The sequence below is a fragment of the Nannospalax galili genome, unplaced genomic scaffold (genome assembly GCF_000622305.1).
Source record: "Nannospalax galili isolate Female #2095 unplaced genomic scaffold, S.galili_v1.0 scaffold158, whole genome shotgun sequence".
Taxonomy (NCBI): domain Eukaryota; kingdom Metazoa; phylum Chordata; class Mammalia; order Rodentia; family Spalacidae; genus Nannospalax; species Nannospalax galili.
Window position 1 is genome coordinate 10,236,783 of NW_008345290.1, and position 23,082 is coordinate 10,259,864.

At 42.0% G+C, this 23,082-nt stretch overlaps 1 protein-coding gene across 2 annotated transcripts; it reads right to left on the reverse strand.

The window, feature by feature from the left end:
• Window positions 1-4,860: 4,860 nt before the first annotated feature.
• On the reverse strand, window positions 4,861-15,032 carry Ggct (gamma-glutamylcyclotransferase). Of its 2 annotated transcripts, XM_008841541.3 has the most exons (4): window positions 14,787-15,028; window positions 11,244-11,389; window positions 9,456-9,591; window positions 4,861-7,299 (listed from the first exon to the last, which is right to left on the reverse strand). In XM_008841541.3, the coding sequence occupies exons 1-4, from the start codon at window positions 14,925-14,927 to the stop codon at window positions 7,150-7,152; spliced, it is 573 nt and encodes a 190-aa protein (XP_008839763.1). In that variant the 5' UTR covers window positions 14,928-15,028; the 3' UTR covers window positions 4,861-7,149. The 2 variants fall into 2 exon arrangements, with proteins under 2 accessions (XP_008839763.1, XP_008839764.1); XM_008841542.3 differs by lacking the exon at window positions 9,456-9,591 and having other exon boundaries at window positions 7,242-7,299; window positions 14,787-15,032.
• Between the last annotated feature and the right edge of the window lie 8,050 nt (window positions 15,033-23,082).

Consider the following 23,082-nt stretch of genomic DNA (forward strand, 5'->3'; position numbering starts at 1 on the left):
GGGAACAGGGGAAGCCCCCTGCCTCCTTCGCCCAGTGCAGGGTCAGGCAACTGGAGCAAACACCTGTAGGTGTATCAAGAATAAAAGAATCCAAAGGGATAACTAAAAATGGTAAAGAGCTAACCAAATTAATGCCTCATACCTGTGCAATGGTACCTAACAAGGTTCTATGGAGAAAACAGTTAATATGAATGGACAAATCCTTTCCATGCTGTGTGAAACCTTGTCTATGATTGATTTAATATATAATGTCAAACTTCCTTTGTATGTTTTACAGATGTGAAACCCACTTGAAAGATACCTGAAGAAGCAAAGGCCAGCTATAGCTGTAAGATTCTTGGGAGTTTTATTTAGGGAATTTTATTTAGGTTGGGTAAGATGAGGACAGAGACTCCCAAATTCTACAACTGTTAAGAAAATCTACAGTACCAGGGGTGGGTTCCCCTCTATGAGCTGTCAGTCAGAGAGTGATCCTAGAGGTCCTCCAATTCACCAAGGCTATTGCCATTAATGTCGGTTTTACACTAGAAAGGTTGGTAAGGCCATGTTGCTGAAGACACTGCATGTTGTGAGCCTGGGAAAAGAAGAAGAGGTGGAACTGAGACTAAGCCAAAAAACTCCGTGCCACTGGATGGATGATGTTCACATTGATGTGGATGGCTGGGGAAGAAAGGATCCCCTACAATTCTACTCAACGATGAACCCCACGTGCTTCACACTATGGACCTGCCAAGAAATACCTGCAAGTGTAATAATGGCTCAACCAACACACATGCAACTGACAAATTTCTAATTGGATAAGGCCCGCTCCTAGGGATGGAACACACATCTGGTGCTGTAGACCAGGCCACGCCTTGCATCAAGATAGGCTACAGGCCCTAGTGGAGAAGCCATCATGAGTATACAGTTTAATGAGTATAGTACACCTACTGGGATTCTTCTAGGCATTTGTATTTACATTCATGTTTGTTTAAATGTGTCTACTTCCTTCCATTTGTCTTTATAGTAGAAGAAACACCACTGAGATAGATCAGTGGCCATGGCCTAAAGATGACTAATGGGGAGGCCCAAGAAGCCACTATCTTGCCATGATACAAGAGAGATTGCCCTACATCTGTCACCCCCTCCAAGGCTCAGGGATCTTAGGGGAAGATGGGCGGGAAGATTGTAAGAGTGGAGGAAAGGGTTGGAGTGTCTCCCAATTGGCTAGTTCCTCCAAGGGGCGGGGCCTGCCACAGAGCATGGACTAAGGAAGGGCGGCTGGGAGCCATCTTGGGATGGAAGCCATAAGCCATGGGTAGCATGCATGGCAGCGAGCATGGTGTGGGGAACATACAGCCGTGCAGCAGCTCAAGGACAGAATGTCCTGACTCTTATGGACCTGGGATGAGATTGCTGGCCCCTGAGGCATGAGTGAATGCTAGCGGTAACTATGGGCATGGTGCAGTCTGATATGGTGGGCTCTGAGCCGTGGCATGGGGCTAGGCACTGGGTACTCATTCCTTTGTAAGTTAATAAATAAATGCACATAAAGGTACGTTATATGGCTTGCTTAATAGCGCAGGAGACCCAGAGGGAACTTGAGCGACATATGCTCATCTGTGTTTACTTTTATTTATATTATCTTTGTCTTGTTTTCTCACAGATTACAGGAACATTGTTTTGAGTAAATCCTTTGAAAGAGAAGCAGGGGCGCTATCACCATGTAGCCTTAGATAGCCTGGAACTCAGCATATATGTAGATCAGGTTGGCCTTGAACTCACAAAGCTCCACCTGCTTCTGCCCTCAGTACTGGGATTAAAGTTGTGCGCCACCATGTCCAGCAGTCTATGGTTTTGAATGATTGCTCTACTGGTATAATTTTACACATTCAGATAAAGTATGAAAGGTCAAAATCTTATCTTCTTTACTTTTTCCCTTAAACATTCTCTTTATATTTTAGGGCCGTGGCAGGTAGTGTTAGTTTTTGCTTCAACCATCAAGTATCATTTAGGAAACTGAGATGTCTATCACACTTATCCTTGTATTTGCTCGCCATGATCTTACCTTTCTCATGTGCTAAGCTTCTGCCTTCTATTTCTTTTATTTTCATCATTCCCTTAGGCAGGATTGCCGGATATATATAAAATTTCCCTTTATTTTAGATGGCTTGATTGTCCCCTTATTCTCAGAGATTCTGAGTGTGTTTTATTCAGCAGCTTTTGAAAAATGTGCTTTCTTTTGGCCTCCATGACTCTGATGAGAACTCCAGTATCATTCAAATTGTTTTTTCTCTACAAGTGTTATTTCTCACTACTTGCAAGAAGTTTTGTCTTTCTCAGACTCTATGATGTGTTTGGGTATGCATTTCTTTGGGTTATTTGGAGCTCAATCAGTTTCCCTGTTCTTTGCAAACCTCTGCATGTTTTAGCCACTATTTCTCTGGGTACTCCTTCAGCCTGCCCTCTACTCCTGCTTCTCTCATGACATAAAGTTAGCTCTCTGTCACAAGTCACACAGCCTCTGAATCTCCTGGCTTTTTGTTGTTTTGGCCTCCAGTCTATTTTCTCTGTTTTTCATACTAAATAATTTCTACTGAGTATTTCTAATCAACCCAAATCTGTTCATTAGCTCTTTCTTCTGTTGCTTCTGTTCTGCTGGTGAGCTCATTCATTGAGTTTTTAAATTTCAACGATATTTTTCAATACTAAAATTGTCATTTGGATCTAGCTTGTCTTACTGGGGCTTTTTACATTATCATTTGTTTCAAACATGATCCTGTTGCTCAGTGAAGAATTTTAATAATGGCTGTTTTACTAAGTCACTGTAGTAAGTGAAAGGCATTTTGACACTTGAGTTTTGGTTCAGGAATCTCATTTTGTTGTCTGAAGTATGTTGGAAACATTTGCAGGTACAGTGGTCTATATAACACTGGCCTGTGGGGAAATCAAACCCATGACCTTGCCATTCTAAGTACTGCACACTAACCAACTGAGCTAGCTGATTATTACTGATGGTCATTTGAGATCTGTAACAGATAATTCTAATGCACCTGTCACCTCACTGTGGCACTTATGGATTGCCTTTATCACCTAGTTTTACTTTTTCCAGGCTCTTGGCATATGATCGTCAATTGAAACCAGGGCATTCTGGAGACTGTTAGGAGACTAGATTTATTTAAATCTTTCTCAGCTGGCTCACTCTGAAATCACTCCAGCAAAAGTGCTGGATGGGGTTTAAGTCCAGGCTGCCCCATGGTTCCAATGACTAACTGAGGAGAGGTGGTTAGTTGCTGCCAGTAGGTGCCTTCCCTGTCTTTCTGACACTACAGTGGTGATAGAAAAGAGGTTATAGGGTGTCTCATTATGGCCTAGTGTATTGAAAATCTAGGCTCTCCTCTGGATCTCTGGGGCATGCATGGAGGTTGGAGTCTGCTATGCTTTTCTATGGCATAACTGCAGTGTTTACTCTCTAAATGTGTTGCATTGCTAGGTTATCCCTTTCTTGCTCCTATCACTAGAGAACAGGCTGTGCATGTTTGTGTACATGCATGCAAACACATGCTTTTTGGTGCTTCTGAAGTACTATCTTCAGCTGTAAGCCTGAGCAAAAGGAAAACAGGGAATTTAGCACTGGTTGGTGCCTTGGATCTTGAGGCCCTTACCAAGATCTCTGCCATCTCTCTACATTTCAGTCTTGCCCTGGTTTGTTACATAAATAGTATGTAGGGATTTTAATTGTACTTAACTAGGGCTTAGAGAAAAACACATGTATTCCACCTCCTCAGAAGTCCAAGTCTCCACACAGCCTTATTTTAAATTGCTGTAGGTTTTCTCTGTTTTGTTTTTGAGATGAGGTCTCATTATATTGCTTAGGTTGGTCTTAGGCTCATGGACTCAAGCAATCCTTCTACCTCAGCCTCTGAGTACTAGGACTACAAGCGCATATTCCTCTGCCTGGCTAAGTTATTTTTGATAACTGACATTTTAAAGCCCTTGAGATAAGTTCTGTATGTGCATGTTCATCTATGTGTGGTGGGGGTGTGTACACAGAGGCCAGAGGACCACCCCAGGTGCCATTCCTCAGGAGCTATCCATCTTTTCTTGAAACAGGGTCTTTCACCGGCTTGGAATCTCCAAGTAGACCAGGCTGTCCCTTTCTTGCTCCTATCACTAGAGAACAGGCAAGCCCAGGGATCTACCTGTCTCTGCCTCCCAGAACTGGGATTATAAGCTTGTACCACCACATGTGGCTTTTGGTTTTTAAAACAGGTGTTCTGAGGATTTAACTTGGGTTTTCATGTTTGTGCATCAGACACTTTAGCAACTGAGTTCTCGCTCCAGCTCTAAGTTTTGTTTTTAAGCAAATTTATTTTTTTCTGCTTTCACTTGTGGGAACAACTGGGGCTAGCAAATGGGAGCTGCACCGATCCTTTCCAAGGGTTCTGGTTTCACAGAGTTGTCAAGTTCCCTTTCCTGTCTGGTGACAGGAGTACTCCAGGGCTGGCTGTTTAATTCCAGAGCTACTGTTCTATTCGCACCCCAGGATATCAGGGCCATCTCTTTTCAGGACAGTCAGCAGTTTCAGCTCACAGTGCGCCTGCCTTCTTTCTTTCTGGGAGAGGGGCTGGTACTTTCCAAAGACTTCCCTTCAAATAATAATAATAGCAATTTTATTTTCAATCTAGGACATAGTTGTATTGTTGTTAAAAGACCCAAACTACTGGTAGACTTGATGGTGCATACCTCTAATTCTAGCTCTAGGAAGGCTGAGGAGGATCTCAAGTTCCAGACCATTCTGGGTTACATAGTGAGCCTCTGTCTCAAAAAACAAAAGAAATGCAATCCAAAAATTCAATAATGAATGCTAATACCTGAGTGCCAGGTTTCGACGTGTTTATTACATTTATTTACTCATAGGTGTTGGATTATCCTCATTACGTAGGTGACGAAACTAAGGATCAGAGAATCAAATAAGCTCAAATCTCAAAATTGCAAAAGTAAAAACTAAGCTGGGTCTAGTAGCACAGGCTACTCGAGAGACTGAGGCAGGGGGATCACAGGTGCAAGGCCAGCCTGAGTAACTTAGGGAGACCCTATCTCCAAATAAAGTATAAAGAGGCCTGAGGAAACAGCTTGGTGATAAAGGACTTTCCCACTATTTGTGAGGCTTTAAAATTCAATCCCCAGTAATGCCTACCACTACCACCAATACCACCACCACACACGACAAACAAAAAACACTTGACTGTGGACCCCAGGCTGTTTGTCTCCAGAGTCCACAACACTCCTTTAACATAAACTCAACATGGCCAAGGCCAGTTCCATGCTTGTGATTTGAGCCAAACATAATGAAAAAGAGTACTTTGGAAGGGAAGATAGTTGGACCACGAATACATTTATTCCTCTAAGAGCACCCTTCTATTTTTAAAATGCTGATCACCAACTCTCAGTAGTTTGTTTACTCCTACAAGATGATTAAAAACAAATAAAAACGAGACAAGTAGAGCAATTTATCAGTAGGCTGCAAGTCATGGAGCACCAAGATGCAGAGGATCAACTTGGGATTGGAGTGCTAAGTGCCCACAGAAGGGGAGCACACACCCAGCACTGCTCACAGACTGACACACACCCAGCACTGCTCACAGACTGACGCACACTCAGCACTGCTCACAGACTTACGCATACTCAGCACTGCTTACAGACACACACCTAGCACTGCTCACAGACTGACACATACCCAGCACTGCTCACGGACTGACGCACACCCAGCACTGCTCACAGACTGACGCACACTCAGCACTGCTCACAGACTTACGCATACTCAGCACTGCTTACAGACACACACCTAGCACTGCTCACAGACTGACACATACCCAGCACTGCTCACGGACTGACGCACACCCAGCACTGCTCACAGACTGACGCACACTCAGCACTGCTCACAGACTTACGCATACTCAGCACTGCTTACAGACACACACCTAGCACTGCTCACAGACTGACACATACCCAGCACTGCTCACGGACTGACGCACACCCAGCACTGCTCACAGACTGACGCACACTCAGCACTGCTCACAGACTTACGCATACTCAGCACTGCTTACAGACACACACCTAGCACTGCTCACAGACTGACACATACCCAGCACTGCTCACGGACTGACGCACACCCAGCACTGCTCACAGACTGACGCACACTCAGCACTGCTCACAGACTTACGCATACTCAGCACTGCTTACAGACACACACCTAGCACTGCTCACAGACTGACACATACCCAGCACTGCTCACGGACTGACGCACACCCAGCACTGCTCACAGACTGACGCACACTCAGCACTGCTCACAGACTTACGCATACTCAGCACTGCTTACAGACACACACCTAGCACTGCTCACAGACTGACACATACCCAGCACTGCTCACGGACTGACGCACACCCAGCACTGCTCACAGACTGACGCACACTCAGCACTGCTCACAGACTTACGCATACTCAGCACTGCTTACAGACACACACCTAGCACTGCTCACAGACTGACACATACCCAGCACTGCTCACGGACTGACGCACACCCAGCACTGCTCACAGACTGACGCACACTCAGCACTGCTCACAGACTTACGCATACTCAGCACTGCTTACAGACACACACCTAGCACTGCTCACAGACTGACACATACCCAGCACTGCTCACGGACTGACGCACACCCAGCACTGCTCACAGACTGACGCACACCTAGAACTGCTCACAGACTGACACACACCCAGCACTGCCCACAGACTGATGAACACTCAACACTGTGCACACACTGACACACACCCATCACTGCTCACACAGACGCACACCCAGCACTACTCACACACCCATCACTGCTCACACACTGACACACACCCAGCACTGCTCACACTCAGCACTGCTCACACACTGACGCACACCCAGCACTGCTCAAACACTGTAGGGTCTCACACCCCACTTTTGATCATCTAACTGCTAGCCCAGTTTCAGTTTATTTTACAGTTGAAAATAAGGAATCACCCAAGTGAGATATCCTTCACCACACTGATGAAAACTGACAGATTAAATACAGAACTATCCACACTCCTGTTCTCAAATATTAAAAATACTTCATACTAGCATGCAGAGAACACCCTGTTCTGTTATGTCCTACACAGTTTTGACTCCCCCTTTTTGATAATTTTTTCCATTTCTTCTGAGATTTTTCCTTTGTAGTCATTTGGTTCGATTGCTTTTAACTTCTCTTGATAGTCCAGTGGTAAAGCATTTTCTTTTGCACCCATGCAAATAACCTAGAAATAGTTAAAACAAAGAATCTCTTTAAGTTAGGAGCATAATTATGTATGCCATAGCTTTGTTTGTACTGCAAATGTCCCATATATTAGTTTCAGATAACTAAAGAATAGATCATGGAGCTGGAGAGATGGCTCAGCAGTTAAGAACACTGGTTGTTCTTGCAGAAGACCCAGGTTTGGATTCCAGCATCCACATGGCAGCTAATAACTGTCTGTAACTCCAGTCCCAGAGGATCCAATAGCCTCTTCTGACCGAGGGCATTGCACAGCATGGGTGCACGTACCTACATGTAGGCAATACACTCATACACATAAAATAAAAATAATAAATAATTTTTTTAAAAAAAGTTTTTTTTAAAAAAGAATAGATCATTTGAAAGCAAGATCTGAACATAGCCAGCTGATTTGCAAATACAGGCGTTTTCAAAGCCTCTTGAAGCACTTTCAGAGAACATCAATTTTACTCAATAACGTGGTTTAAAATATTTTTATATTAATACAAAAATGGTTCTTTTGTAAGAATTTACATGACATTTAAAGAAAAACTACATTCTTCGAAAGCAGGTAAAACAGGGAACAGACTGGATTTCAGTCCCACTGTCTACTTTTTCTCTGAACTAGACATAGAGAACAAAGGGGCAACTGTTACGTAGCTCTTTCAAGATCCTTGCCAGGCTATTTACTCTAGGCTCCATATCAGAGGCTCAGGACCTACCTATATTGCTCTCTACAGCAGCCCAGTCCCCAGTGGGCCTGTGAGGGTTTCTAACAAAGGACATGGGGCCTTCATTCCACTTGGGTCTTTGGCTTGCAAGGCTGGGTTCCCTGGTTCTAAAAGGTCCAGTGCTAGCTGGGCGTGGTGGCACACTTTAATCCCAGCACTTGTGAGGCAGAGGCAGGTGGATCTCTGTGAGTTTGAGGCCAGCCTGGTCTACATAGTGAGTTCTAGGCTAGCTGGGACTATAGGGAGACACCGTTTTCAAAAAAAAAAAAAAAAAAAAAAACCCAATAAATAAATAATAGTCCAGTGCCCTGTCCATTTAGGGATGGAAAACATTTCAGTACAAGAAAATACATTTTCCCCATTAAAAATGAAGCTTTTTCATGAGATACTGTCTATTGAGGAAAACAGTTATAAAAGTACATGGATACTGGGCTGGAGAGATGGCTCAGGGGTTAAGAACACTTGCAGAGAATCCAGGTTGGGTTTCCAGCACCAACTATTTGTAACTCCAGTTCCAGGGGATCTGGCGCTCTCTTCTGGCCTGTACAGGCACTGGATGCTTACGGTATACTTGCATACATGCATGCAGGCAAAACACTCATACACATAAAAATAATAAAATCTCTTTTTAAAAAAAATAAAAAAGTGGGGCTGGAGAGATGGCTCAGCGGTTAAGAACACTGTTCTTGCAGAAGACTCAGGTTCACAACCCAGCACCCACATGGCAGCTAACAACTGTCCGTAACTCCAGTTCCAGGGGATCCGACAGCCTCTTCTGTCCTCCACAGGCATCGCACGACACAGGTGCAGTTACCTATGTGCAGGCAGTACACACATACACATAAAATAAAAATAATAAGTAAAAATGTAATAAAAAGCACATATATAGAGTATATATATTAAAAATACCGTGTGTGCATTTCTACTTTAAAAAGGAAAATGCACATTTGAAATTTTTTTTTGTTGTTGTTTTTTTGAGTCAGGGTCTCCCTATAGCCCCAGCTGACCTGGAACTCACTATGTAGATAAGGCTGGTCTGGAACTCACAGAGATCCATCTGCTTCTGCCTCCCGAGTGCTGGGATTAAAGGTGTGCACCACCACATCTGATCTGGAATTCTTAATTACAGAAATTTTGAGCATTTTATAATAAAGTTTTAAAAAGCATAGTTCTATTAATACACATAAATTTGAGCATGGTTTTTCTGTGGTGCTCAGCTTAGGAACGTACTCTACCATTGAACCTTAGTCAAAGAGATTTTTTAAAAATTTCCCTTTAAGTAAATAACTATCATTTTTATAATTAAAGCAGTCTGATTAAAACTATGTTTATACAGAATTTAAAATACGTAAAGCCTTCTCATAATGAGATGCTTTTTAGTTTATCTCAATGAAAATGTAGAAAGTTCACCAGAGTTTACGTAGCTTACCTTTTTATACTGTGGTGACGGTGGTGCACTCTCATAATTTGTCATCAGGTAACTTCGACAGGTTATTTCTTTCCCTTCTGGAGTTGAAACTTTGATTTCTATCACAACATATACTCCACTTTTAACCCCTTCTTGCCTGAAACCAAGAACCATATTTTAGCCATACAGACTTAGAAAATTTGGTTTATATCTTAACCAAGTTGAGGTAAAGGATTAAAAATTAATCTACATGGACATATTTGCTCCCTGTGTGCTTGGAATATAGAACTCATAAACATTAGCATAGCAAAAATATTCTTCGTGTTTGAATTAGGAAGCCTGAGGCCTAATACTGTAGTCAGCTCTCCAGAAGCTCACAGGTTCTGTAAATGTAAATTTAGCCAACCTTAAGATTGAATTTTTTAAATTTTTAAAAATTTATTTATTTTTATTTTATGTGTATGAGTGTTTTGCCTCCATGTGTGTAAGTGTACCCACACAGTGCAGTGTCCCCAAAGGTCAGAAGAGGGCATCAGATACCCTGGAACTGGAGCTACAGACAGTTGTTAGCTACCATGTGGGTGATAGAAACTAGTGCTTTTAGCCACTGGGCCATCTCTCCAGATCTATATCTATCTATCTATCTATCTATCTATCTATCTATCTATCTATCTATCTATATATATATATATCGCCAGGTGTGGTAGAGCACGCTTTTAATCCCAGCACTTGGGAGGCAGAGGCAATCAGAACTCTCTGAGTTCAAGGCCAGCCTGGTCTACATAGTGAATTCCAGGCTAGCTGGGGCTACAGGGAGACCCTGTCTCAAAAAAGCCTAAAAATATTTTTTAAAAATCAGGTCTAAACTAAACATATACAGATTTTTTTCTTTTCTTTATTCCCTTAATAGGAAGTTGTTAACAGTGTAACAATATTTACACAGCATTGACACTGCGCTAAAGTAACCTAGAGATGATATAAGCAGTACAGGTAGATTTATATGCAAATATTATGCAATTTATAAATGGGACTTGAACCTCTGCAGATTTGGGTATGTTTTCAGAGATCAAAGCAATATCCTCTGAATACTGGGGGGAACCTCTACTTGGTGCACTGCTAAGCAGACCTCTAAGCATTTATCCATCTGAAACATGGTTCAATATGCTAGCTTCTATCTTTAAGCCCCTGAAGCATTGTTCTTTACAATACAGAGCATGGATTCCACAGCAAGAGAATATCCACCTAGAGAAAAGCAGAGGGGACTGCTTCCTCTAGCTGGAGGCTGAACATGGCATGGTAGACAATAAGTTCTTTTCAAGGTCAACTCTTGCCTGACAGATCGCTTTGTATTAAGTACTCTGTCACCCAACTCTGAGAATTTCAGTTCTGCTATGCTGTTAAATGCTTGTACAAATTATAATTACCTATGATTCATTCAACTGAAACCTCTAAGAATTTTTAAAAACCTGAATCAACTTGCTTTCAAAATCAACAAAATATATAACAATTACAAAAATGTTCATGCCTTTTTTACAATATGAAACTAGAAACAGAAGTTTTAATAGAAGACAAACAAATAGAACAAAAAAATTAAGGGCTTCCATTTCTTTTTTACATGAGAGATTACAAACATAGCCCCAATCTCAATCAAATTGTGTGGCCTTCCCAAACTTTTCAATAAACTCGCATTATTGTAGCTATGACTCTGAAGTATAAAGAATAAGTCTACATCATATACACAAATGCATATCAATATAATCCACTTTCTGAGTTACTTATTTCTTTAACTTATAATTAGAAGCCACGTACTCATCTAGAGAACTTAAATTGCTTTTGTTCATTTTCCACACCACTCCCCACACTTCATCGCCAGGACTTTGAAAAATGGTAGCTATACCTCCATGCCACCTCTCACTTGTTTTGCCTTGGAAATTGCCAAAGTCAAGCTTAAAGTCCTGCAGAGAAACCAAAGCAAAATGATCAATATCTATTTGAACATGAATTTCCATCTTCAAAATAAAAAGGATTTACCTTGACTTCCATGAAAGTAAAACAGTCAATAAATTTTGCATTTCTTTTGTGTAAGAAGCTGTGGAGAATACAAAGTTAAACAGACCAAGACCCAGATCTCAAGGACTATATTTTTTCTTATTTTCCTTTAAAAATTAAGATACACAAGCATTTTAACATTTAAAAAAAAAAGCCTTAAGGAAAAAGATCCTGCAACCACGTATACTACACAATAGCTTTCATTTTTTGCAAACTACTTCTCAATCTACTTACACGCACAGATATTTTTATTTAGAGAAGCTGGGTGATGGTTACACAGGAGTTATAACATACTTTTATGTCTGTAGAGTATCTCACCTGCCTGTATCATTATATCTGCCCTAAAGGAGCTGGCATTTTTATGAACATTAATCTTCATGAACTATACCAATTTATTCTCAGTTACCATAACAACAGCTAATACCTACTGAAAAATTATGGGATGCTATATGTACCAGCTATACTTTATGTGGACAATCTCCTTTTATCTTGTAGCAATGTTATTTACAGCAGAAAAACAACAGCTTAGAAGGATTACACCACTTCTCTAAGGTCTCATAACTAATAAACAATAGAGCCACATTTCTAGTTTAGTTGCTGCTCTCAGTGATGGGCAATCAGGGGGTGAGGGTGCTGAGGGAGATCACACATTTGTACTTGACTTGTTTGGCCTGGTAAAATGTCTTTCCATCTCTCCAGGGCTTAATTTCCTTAACAGTAAAATAAAAAGAGGGACTTGATGACAATGTTGTGGTCCTTTCTGGGTTTATACTTTATCCCTGTCACCTATGTTTTCTAAAAACCTTGTTAGATATTTCAGGAGAAAGGCTGGTCCAAGTGATCAGGATCCTCAAGTAGCATACTGGATGTTCCAGCATCAAGCATCCCTGGCAGGATATCAGCAGATTTGATCAGAGTTACAGCCCACACCAGGGACTGGCAGTCTGTTTCTACACCCAACGGATAATTTTCATTCCCTATCTTGTTGCATGCTTCAGCTGCTTGTGGCACAAATAACCACCCTCTCTTTACTGGCCCCTTTTTCTGATTTGAGGCTGTCCCTGATCTCACCTCCCTTTGCCAATGCCTCCTCCACGCCTCCATCTTGAAATGTCAGGATTTCTTGGGGTTCAGCCTAGGCCCCTTGAGCTAGTCATTCAGCAGTGTGCCTAGAATAGTCTCACCACCCTCCAGCAGCTTCAAACACCATCTCAAGCTTCAGTCACCTTGAAAAATCAGCCCACATCTCTGAGTCTCAAAAGCACTTAAAACAGGGCCCAGCACACAGCTACTACCATTAATAATTTTCTGTTCACTTGGCTATCTAGGGAGCATCCTAAACTGGATTACGTTCAAAGTGAGCTTATGAATTTTCTCTTGCAAACCTGATGCTCCACACCTGTAAATATCACCACCATACCATCATCTACCTGGTTGTGCAAAAACTTGAGTCATAATTGGTATCTCCTTCCTTCATACTCAATCACCAAGCATTAATGATGCTATCTTCTAGGTGTTGTCCAAAGTCATCTACCTCCCCTGCCACCACCCTATCACCTCACAGTGGCATTATGAACGTTGCAAATATTCCTTAACTGGGCTTCTAATACCCACTCTTGCCCCCCTTCAAACCTGCTTTGCATAGTGACCAGAGGGAGCTTTCAAAGATATAAATCTGATCACTGGCTTCCATTCTGCAAAGATTCTTCTCTCTGCCCTCAAGAAACCACCCAAAGTCTTTTATTTGGACTCTGGTTCTGTTAGGATGTGGCCCTTTTGTATCTCTCCAGTCCCTCTACCAAATATTCCTCATTAGATTCTAGACACACTGGCTACAACAAGCTCTTTCCTCGGGTCCTTTGCACAAGCTGTTCTGTATTCTTTACTCTCCACTTCTTCATCAGGTCTCAGCTTAAAAGTCACGTTTTCAAGGAGGGCTTTCTTGAGCATGCTGGTCAGGTCCTCCGGTCATATATTCTGTTGCATCTTGCATGTCCCTCTTTTTTTTGTCTTTTTGAAGCAGGGTCTCCCTGCAGCCCCAGCAGTCCTGGAACTCACTATGTAGACCACCCTGGCCTTGAACTCACAGAGCTCTGCCTGCCTCTGCCTCCCAAGTGCTGGGACTACAGGCCTGCACCACCATGCCCGGCTGCATGTCTCCTTTTTAAAGGCTGACCATACCTACAATCTAATCATTTGCTGGGTGTTTCTTTTCCATGCTTTGACTATAAGTGTTTGAACTCCACCTGGGACACTTCCCATCATATACAAGTCTGCAGATAGGGAGGACGGAGTGTGACTCTCATTTTTGAAACTTCAAAGGCCAGAAGTTGTTATCATATTGGCTTGCAGTTGGGGCAGAGGAACATGGTGAGACTTAGACAATCTGCACACTGACCAGAGTTACTGTTACTGTTTAAGATCCTCAGGGACTCCACTCTGGTGGTGGCTGACATATTACCAGGGTTTCAGGAATTGCAGGACTGTGGCTCAGCAGCAGGCAGGGTCCAGCTCCTCATTCAAGTTTACTGGTTCAGCAACGGTGTAGCAGTGGTTCCCTGGGCTGTCCTGTCCTGTGATGCTGGCTGTTCCACGGGTGTCTGAAAAGCCCCCACTCCCTATGCCTGCTGGTTTTGTCAGCTCTGTAACACTGGATTTTCGGGCCATCCCATGAGCGCTCTAACAGCCTTACAACACTTTGGTTCTTTAATCAATCAGTTTCTCTTGCTTCGAACCAAGAACTCTGACAAGGCTGACAGAGATCACGTGTCTAGTTCAAAGGTGTTGCAGACTGCAGACTGGAAAGTTCTGAAAGTAGCAATGCTGATGGATCAAAGGAACATCGACTGAATTAGCGAATGGGCTGTGATCAACAGCAATAGTTTACCAAAGGTTTAATCCTCTCTGCTCAAGTTCATCCAGCTACCGGCCTTAACTAAGCACTGTGGTTCCTAAGGGGACAGGACTCCAGGTCTCAGGACCCGGACCTCTCAAATCAGGAGGAAAAGACGGGTGAACAGAGCTTTACAGTACTGGGGGGCGAGTCCCTTATCAAAGGTACAGAATGGAAAGCAGCTCGGTTCTTGACCCAGAAGTACCAGCGACGATGCCTGCAGGTTGGTGGGAAAGCCCACCCGGTCAATGCGGTGCACAGGGGCAGCCCCAGATGCAGGCCTCGCCCCGCCGTGTCGCCACCCGAGGGTCCAGGCGTACTCCCGCAGAGCCGCACGTAACCCGCTCTCCCCACGCGCTCTCGCGGCTCCCGGCCTCGGGCACAACAGTCAGCCGCGGGGCCGCACTGACCTGCAGACGCGCCACGCAGCAGAACGTGGCCGAGGGGTTTCGGAAGTGGATCCTTTCGGTTAAAAGGTTGCTGCCGTAGGCGAAGTACAGGAACGTCTCCCCCTCCTGGCCCGCGCCGTCCTCGCAGCCCGAGCTCGCCATGTCTGCCAGAAGCCTGCGATAGCCGACCCCAACGAGCCGGGTGCTGGAAGACGGCTGCCCACAGCGGGGTGGGGGAGTGCCCCCCCTGATTGGCTGTCCACGTGAGCCGCCCCCTGTGATTAGCTGGTCTGTACCGCCTCCGCTCCGCCCTCCGCCTAAAGGCTGCCGGGGCCTCTTCCTCATTGGGCAGCGCTCCTCGGCCGCCCTGCCCCCTGCTCAGGGCTCCCTCCGGTTGGCGGCCGTTGTTTGGACGTTCCCAGCCCAAGAGCCCCGGCAGGCGCGGGGGCTTCTCCTGTAGGGGTGGTGCCCGCGTTTATTCCGCACCTCCTGGCTTGGGAGAGCGCTGGGCTGATCTGGGCAGAACTCTCCCACGCTCCGCCGGTCCTAGGGTGGTACTATAGCCCATGCAGGACAGTCCTCCAGCCTCAGCCTCCCAAGTGTGGCTGGCGCTAAGGGAGTCTCCAGTCTGGGTGCCCGGAGCTCTCTTCCGGGGATGAAATCATGATGTGGCGTTGACTAGCGACTCAACTCTGTGCACCTTTGCTGTTTCCTTTTCCAAAAATAGGGCTCACAGAAACCCTCCATGTTGTTAATTTTGAAATGAAAATATATGAACTGAAGTTCCAGAAATAATGACTGTACTTGGGACCCAGATACTGACTTCCGAATACAACGCCACACTAACGTGCCAGGTGGAAAAATGGCTGAAGTCAGGTCAAACCTGGGAAGGAACGAGACCGCTTGGAAGAACATGTGCCAGAAAGAATCCCCAGAAAAAGTTCTTACAAAAGAATCACCCATTAGCCAAAATTAGAGCAATCTGAGCAAAAAAAATAACTGCAAACTATAAAATGATCGTTAGCATTAATATATATGTCATCCCCCCATAGGAAGAAAGTCAAGGAAAAAAGCCTTATACACTATTGGTGGTGACCATTACATCAACTCTCTAACAAGCGGTAGTTTAAGGGGGCTGGAGAGATGGCTCAGCGGTTAAGAGTACTGATTGCTCTTGCAGAGGACCCGGGTTCGATTTCCAGCACCCACATGGTGTCTACGAACCGTCCTTAACTCCAGTTCCAGGGAATCCGACGCCCTCTTCTGACCTCCGCGGTATTGCACGACACGGGTGCACTCGCATACATGCACGCAATACACTTGTACACATAAAATAAAAATAATAAAAGTATACATATTTTAAAAAGTGGTAGTTTAAGAAAAACGTTTATTCTACCTTTCTATACCAACTATATTTCTGGGAAATCAAATAGCATTAGCTGACTGGGAAGCAGTTCTCTATAAAAGTATGCCAGCTAAATAATGGAAAACGGGGATGAAACTACCTTCTTTCTGTCCCTGACAAACAACTCGTGCCAGGAACATCAGTGAAAGTGCTTGGTGGAAAAGCCATGGAGGGGAGTGGGATGGGGGTGGAAGTGGGGTGGAGGTTGAGGGGTGCTTATCAAGTTATTCCCCAGAGATTACTAATAATACTCAGGGCAAAAACACTGCTATCCAGGAACCTGGCCTGCCTACCTGATCAATCTGATCACCAATAAAAGCAGACCAAACTAACACTGTCTTCTGCTGTGATGTAATGCGAACGGCGAGCATAGTATTTAAAACACTATTTACAAAACTCTTTAACCTCCACGTAAGCCTTTTATATTAATCCTCCTGTCTCAGGAACTATTCATATGGAAGAACAAATGACACCAAGAAGAAACAACCAGAAACACCTAGAACAGATGGGGAGGGGGGATACCCTACTGAACAAATGGCCCAGTCTCTTAAATAAATTTGTGACTAAAAATAAAGTAAAAGATAGGATTGGGGCTATTGAGATGGCTCAGTGTGTAAAGGTGCTTGCTGCCAAGCCTGAAGACCTGAGCTTGATTCCCAGGACCCACATGGTGGGAAGAGAGAACCAACTCCTACAATTTGTCCTCTGACAGCCACACATGCCCTCACACAGACACACAGCAAATAAATAAATAAATAAATAAATAAATAAATAAATAAATAAATAGTGATAAATTCAAAAGTAAGATTAAGGGAGGCTGTTCTAGTGTAAAACAAACTTGAGGCATGAGAAGAAAATGTAATGGCCTGTCTTTGATTGATTCTGGTTTAATAACTAAAGCTATTTTAGGAACAATTGAAACTTGAATTTGGATTGGCGTATTAAATGGTTTTAAAGGATTGTTATTGCCGGGCGTGGTGGCACACACCTTTAATCCTAGCACTCAGGAGGCAGAGGCAGGCAGATCTCTGTGGTTCCAGGCCAGCCTGGTCTACATAGTGAATTCCAGGCCAGCTGGGTCTACAGGGAGACCCTGTCTCCAAAAGACTGGAAAAAAAAAAAAAGAAAAAAAGAGATAGTTATTGGCTGGGATAATGGTTTCGTGTTTATGTTGGAAAATGGCTTTGTTTTAGCATGACATATTTGGAATGAAATATTCATCATATTTTTAAATAATTCAGAAAAATTAAAACCACAATTAAATGTAATTGGAGTGATGTGCATATAGATGTTCATTATATTGTTCTTTTCTTTATCTTAAGAAGTAAAAAGAGAAAAAAGGTAAGCACATGGCATAAAGTGTGCCTCAATAAGCAATCACATTATTGTTGTACAGTCTACAGGTAGGAAGATTCTGCCTCCTCCCACTCCACCCAGCAAGGCAGAACATATGGTTGGTCAGGGAGCAAGGTGGTTGTCTTGGCAAACATGCTTGATATTATCCTCAGTTCTGATTCAAAGCACTACCATTTAATGCTCTGTTTTAAGAGTTACTTGTAACTATCTAAAATGTATTATTAGGGTTTTAATATAAGATTTATGGCGCTAGAGAGATGGCTCAGCTGTTAAGAGCACTGACTGTTCTTGCAGAGGATCCAGGTTCAACTCCCAGCACCCACATGGAGGCTAACAATCATCTGTGACTCCAGTTCCAGGAGATCCAACGCCTTCTTTTGACCTCCAAGGGCATTGCAAGACACGGTGCACTTACACACATGCAAGCAATACACTCAAAACATAAAATAAAAATAATAAAATATAAAAATAAAATTTTTTAAAGTTTTATTATTTGTGTCACTCTTTGTGTGTCTGTGTATACACATGTGTGCAGGTGTCCACCAATAATACAGAAGCAGACTTCGGCTCAACAAAGGAAGACTTGAGTTTCAGAAGAGGGTTTTGGATCCCCTGGAGCTGGAGTTACATAAAGTGGTTTAAACTGCTTGATGTGGGTTCTAGGAACTGAGCTCAGAAAGGGCTCTTAACCACGGAGCCATCTCTCCAGTCTCTATTTATGGTTTTATTATTGTTGTTTGTTTGAGACAAAGTTTTGCTGTGCAGTCTAGACTGACCTCGAACTCACTATCCTCCCACCTCAGCAGCCCAAGTACTGGGGATTACAATCAAGTACCACCATACCCAGCAACTTCTTTTAAAAGTTTTTTTCCTTCCTATACTTCTTGCTAATTATTCTCCACACTATTTTATAAAAATAATTTTTTTTCTGAAGTTAAGCATTAGTATTTCCTTAAACATTGATGATATTGCTTACTCCAAACATTTATTTACCAATCCCCATGGAGAATGTGCTGTGTACATCAATATTAGCCTGCAAGGGGCAGTAGGTAGCAAGGTTAGTTCTGGTTTTTTGTTTGCTTTTCCACTGTAACTAAAACAAAGTTAATATTAGTTAACACCCACTGAGCCCTTATGAACTGTGAGGCACTGTCCTACATCTGTGTATGTATTAACTCATGTATTCCTGAAAACGGCCCTGTCAGAAGGCACTAATATTATGCAGTTACAGAAAAAGACACTCAGGTATAATAAGTTAACTAACTTGCTCCATGCTGTAGTTAGCAAGAACTGAAGCAGAGATTCTACCCCAGGTCTCTCTCCTGAGTCTCTACTGGGTGCTACCTCCCAAAATGCCCTCAGCTGAATCACCCTTGCACTAAAGATATAAGTAGTTAATAATAACCCACTTCCAGGTAAACCTTCAGTGTTATATTTAAAGATATTATGCCTGACGTGGTGGTGCACACCTTTAATCCCAGCACTGGGGAGGCAGAGGTAGGTGGATTTCTGTGAGTTCAAGGCCAGCCTGGTCTACACAGTAAGTTCCAGAACAGCTGAGGCTACAGGGAGGCCCTGTCTCAAAAAGACGGAAAAAAAAATATGAAACAATAACTTTGGCTCCCAGTTACTTGATAATAACAGGACCAGATTTCTCCCAAATGTCAAATTTCTTTTCTTTTCTTTTTTTCTTTTCTTTTCTTCTTTTCTTTTCTTTCTTTTCTTTTCCTTCCTTCCTTTCTTCCTTCCCTCCTTCCCTTCTTTCCTTCCTTCCCTCCTTCCTTCCTTCCTTCCTTCCTTCCTTCCTTCCTTCCCTCCTTTCTTTTCAGTCCATTTTTGGACTCCAGCTGGCCTGGAACTAGTTCTGTAAACCAGGCTGGTCTCAATCTCACAGAGATCCACCTGCCTCTGCCTTCCAAGTGCTGGAATTAAAGGCATATGCCACCAGGCCTGGCTTTTAATCCAATTGTCTCTCAAGTTTTTGGACTGTATCATTAAAATTTGTGCATGCACAGATATAATTACATATATTAGTATGTGACTATATACACGTAATAGATACATATAATAGTGTTATCACATTATAAGTGTAACATCATGTTAACTTATTTGTACATTAAAAACTAAAATACATTATACAATAACCACAAAATATACATTTAAAAATAAACTATTTTAATTATCATGTAAATTGTAATATTTCATCTCTGGCCAATCTCAAGGCAGTATAAGTTAAGGTCAATTATAAATAATGGATGGAGCAGACAGACTAAGAGTGCCTGGATCCAGCCACCATGTGGTAGTGAGCTTTGCCAAATTATGCTGTGCCCAAACCCTTAATAATGACCATGTGAGGCCCCCTCCCACTTCACCAGGGCTAGAGTTTCTACCCTACAGGAGAGGCTAAGACCTTAGCAGACTGCCTGAGAGTGCCCAAATCAGGCTCCCTTTAGTGAATTTCCCAAATTGGGCTGTGAGTGCCCACTAGTAAATGTTAGAAGAAAGCCTGAGTGTACCTCAGTGGAGCCTGACTTGGGCCTCTGTGGGAACTCCCGATTAGCTGATCTGAAGCCATCAGTTCCCTTTAATATAAAATCTGAGAGAACCTGAAACCTGGACCAATCAGCTTTACATAGTCAATAAGAAAAAACCAAGGCACACCAATAATACAAACAGAAGCAGACTTCGACTCAACAAAGGAAGACTTGAGTTTCATACCAGAATCACAAACAGTAAACAAAATCCATAGGCCAAAATCAAAATGGAAAAATAATAATAATAATATGGATGTTCCCAGCAAACTCCACCAGTCCTATAGAAAGGTTTTACAAGGAGAACCCTCTAGAGATAACCAAGGACACAGAAGGAAAGAACAACCATAAACATGATCAAGGAATTCCACGAATTTAAAGAACACACAAACAGATGACTCAAAGAACTAAAAGAAGATAGGGACACCCTTCTAAATGAATTCACAAAAGAGATAGAAATACAGAAGAAAACTCAGACTGAAATGAAGAAGAAAGTGAAAAACTCAATTAGCCAACTTGAAACAACAGTGAAAAGCCTCATGGCTAGAATGAATGAAATGGAAAACAGAATATAAACACTGGAGGAAAAAGTTCAAGAATTGGACTGCCTAAGCAAAGATAATGAAAAATTAAAAAAAAAAAACCCACAGGATTGGATTATGCAGGAAAGGTGGGACACCATAAAAAGACCGAATCTACAAATCATGGGTATAGAGGAAGGAAAAGAATTTCAGGTTAATGGTATTGACCAGATCTTAAACAGAATTGTGGAAGAGAATATCCTAAAATTAAGGAAAGACATCCCCATACAAATACAAGAAGCACATAGAACAGCAAATAGACAGGACCAGAAAAGAAACTCCCCATGGCATATCATAGTAAAAACACTAAATGTACAGAACAAAGAGAGAATACTGAAAGCTGCAAAACAAAACAAACAAAACAAAACAAAAACCCCACAACAACTCATATATAAAGGAAAACCCATCAGAATTACAATTGACTTATGATTGCAAACTATGAAAGCTAGAAGAACCTGGACCAAGGTATTTCCACTTCTAAATGACCATAGATACCAACCAAGATACGTTACCCAGCAAAAATGTCTATTATAGTTGAAGGGGAAAGAAAAATCTTCAATGACATGAATAGGCTGAAAGAATAAATGTCCACAAAACCAGCCCTTCAAAGAGTACTATACACTAGGGGCAGCAGAAAGAAACTAAAGGAATGTATAATTGTGGAAACACAAAATTAGTCAAAGAATGCAAACCATAATCAAAATGATGTCAACCAGTACACATCTTCCAATAATAACTTTAAATATCAATGGACTGAACTCCCCAGTCAGAAGACACAGGCTAGTTGAATGGATTGACAAATAAAATTCATCCTTTTGTTGTCTGCAAGAAACCCATTTTACCTTCAAGGACAGGCACTACCTTAAGGTGAAAGGATGGAAAAGAATATTCCAAGCAAATGGTACTAAGAAAGAAGTATGAGTTGCAATTCTAATATCTGACAAAATAGACTTCAAACTAAAACTAATCAGAAGACATAAAGAGGGTTACTTTATCCCAATCAAAGGAACAATTAACCAAGAAGATATAATCATGAACATATACGCGCCAAACTCTGGTGCACACAAATTCGTTAAAAACAACACCACAGAACTTTAAGACACAGATTAACCCCAACTCAGTAATAGTAGGGAAGTTCAATGCCCCAGTGTCTTCACTAGACAGGTCAATCAGACAAAGAATCAACAGCGAGACATCTGAATTATATTGATACCATATATCAAATGGACCTAACAGACATCTCCCAAATATTCCACCCAAGCACCAAAGAATACACTTGCTATTCAGCACCCCATGGAAGTTTCTCAGAAACTGATCATATACTGGGGCAGAAAACAATCCTCAACAAATACATAAAAATTGAAATAGTTCCATGCTTTCTATCAGATGATAATGAAATAAAGCTTGAAATCAACACTGAAAGAAACTCTAGTAACTACATGAACTCATGGAGATTAAACAACACACTCCTGAATGATGAGTGGGTCAAAGAGAAGTTAAGAAAGAAATAAAAGTATTCCTGGAATTAAACAAAAAGGACAACACAACAAAACCTCTGGGACATTTTAAAAACAGTCTAAAGAAAGACATTTGTAGCTCTAAGTGGCTACATTTGAGAAAGAGCACTAATAAATGACTTATCATTGCAACTCAAGACTCTGGAAAGGCAAGAACAAATGAAACACAAACCCAGCAGAAGAGAAGAAATCATTAAAATCAGATCAAAAATTTAATGAAATAGAAACAAAGAAAACAATACAAAGAATAATGAATCTTAGAAGTGGTTCTTTGAAAACCTAAAGAAGATAGACAGACCCTTAGCCCAGTTAACCAAAAGAAAGAAAGAGCAAATCCAAATAAACAAAATCAGAGATGAAAGGGGAAATGTCACAACAGACACCCAAAAGATCCAGAACATTAACAAGGGAATACTTGAAACTCTATAAATTGGAAAACTTGAAAGAAATGGATGGATATCTAAAATTATGGGAACCACCAAAGCTAAACCAAGAAGAGATGAATGGTTTAAACAAACATATAAGAAAATCGAAACAGTAATACAAAACCTCCCAACTAAGAAAAAGCCCAGATCTAGATGGATTTGCAGTTGAGCTTTACCAGACATTTAAAGAAGATCTGGAACCAATACTACTTAAATTATTTGAAAAGATAGAAGCAGAGGGAGAACTCCCAAATTCCTTCTATGAAGTCAGTATACTCTATTACCAAAACCACAAAAGACACAACCAAAAAAGAAAACTACAGACCCATATCGTTAATGAACATAGATGCAAAAATTCTCAACAAAATACTTGCAAACTGCATGTAGACACACATCAAAAAGATCATCCACCATGATCAAGTAGGATTTATTCCAGATATGCAGGGATGGTTCAATATATGCAAGTCAATAAACATCACAAATCCTATAAATGGACTCAAAG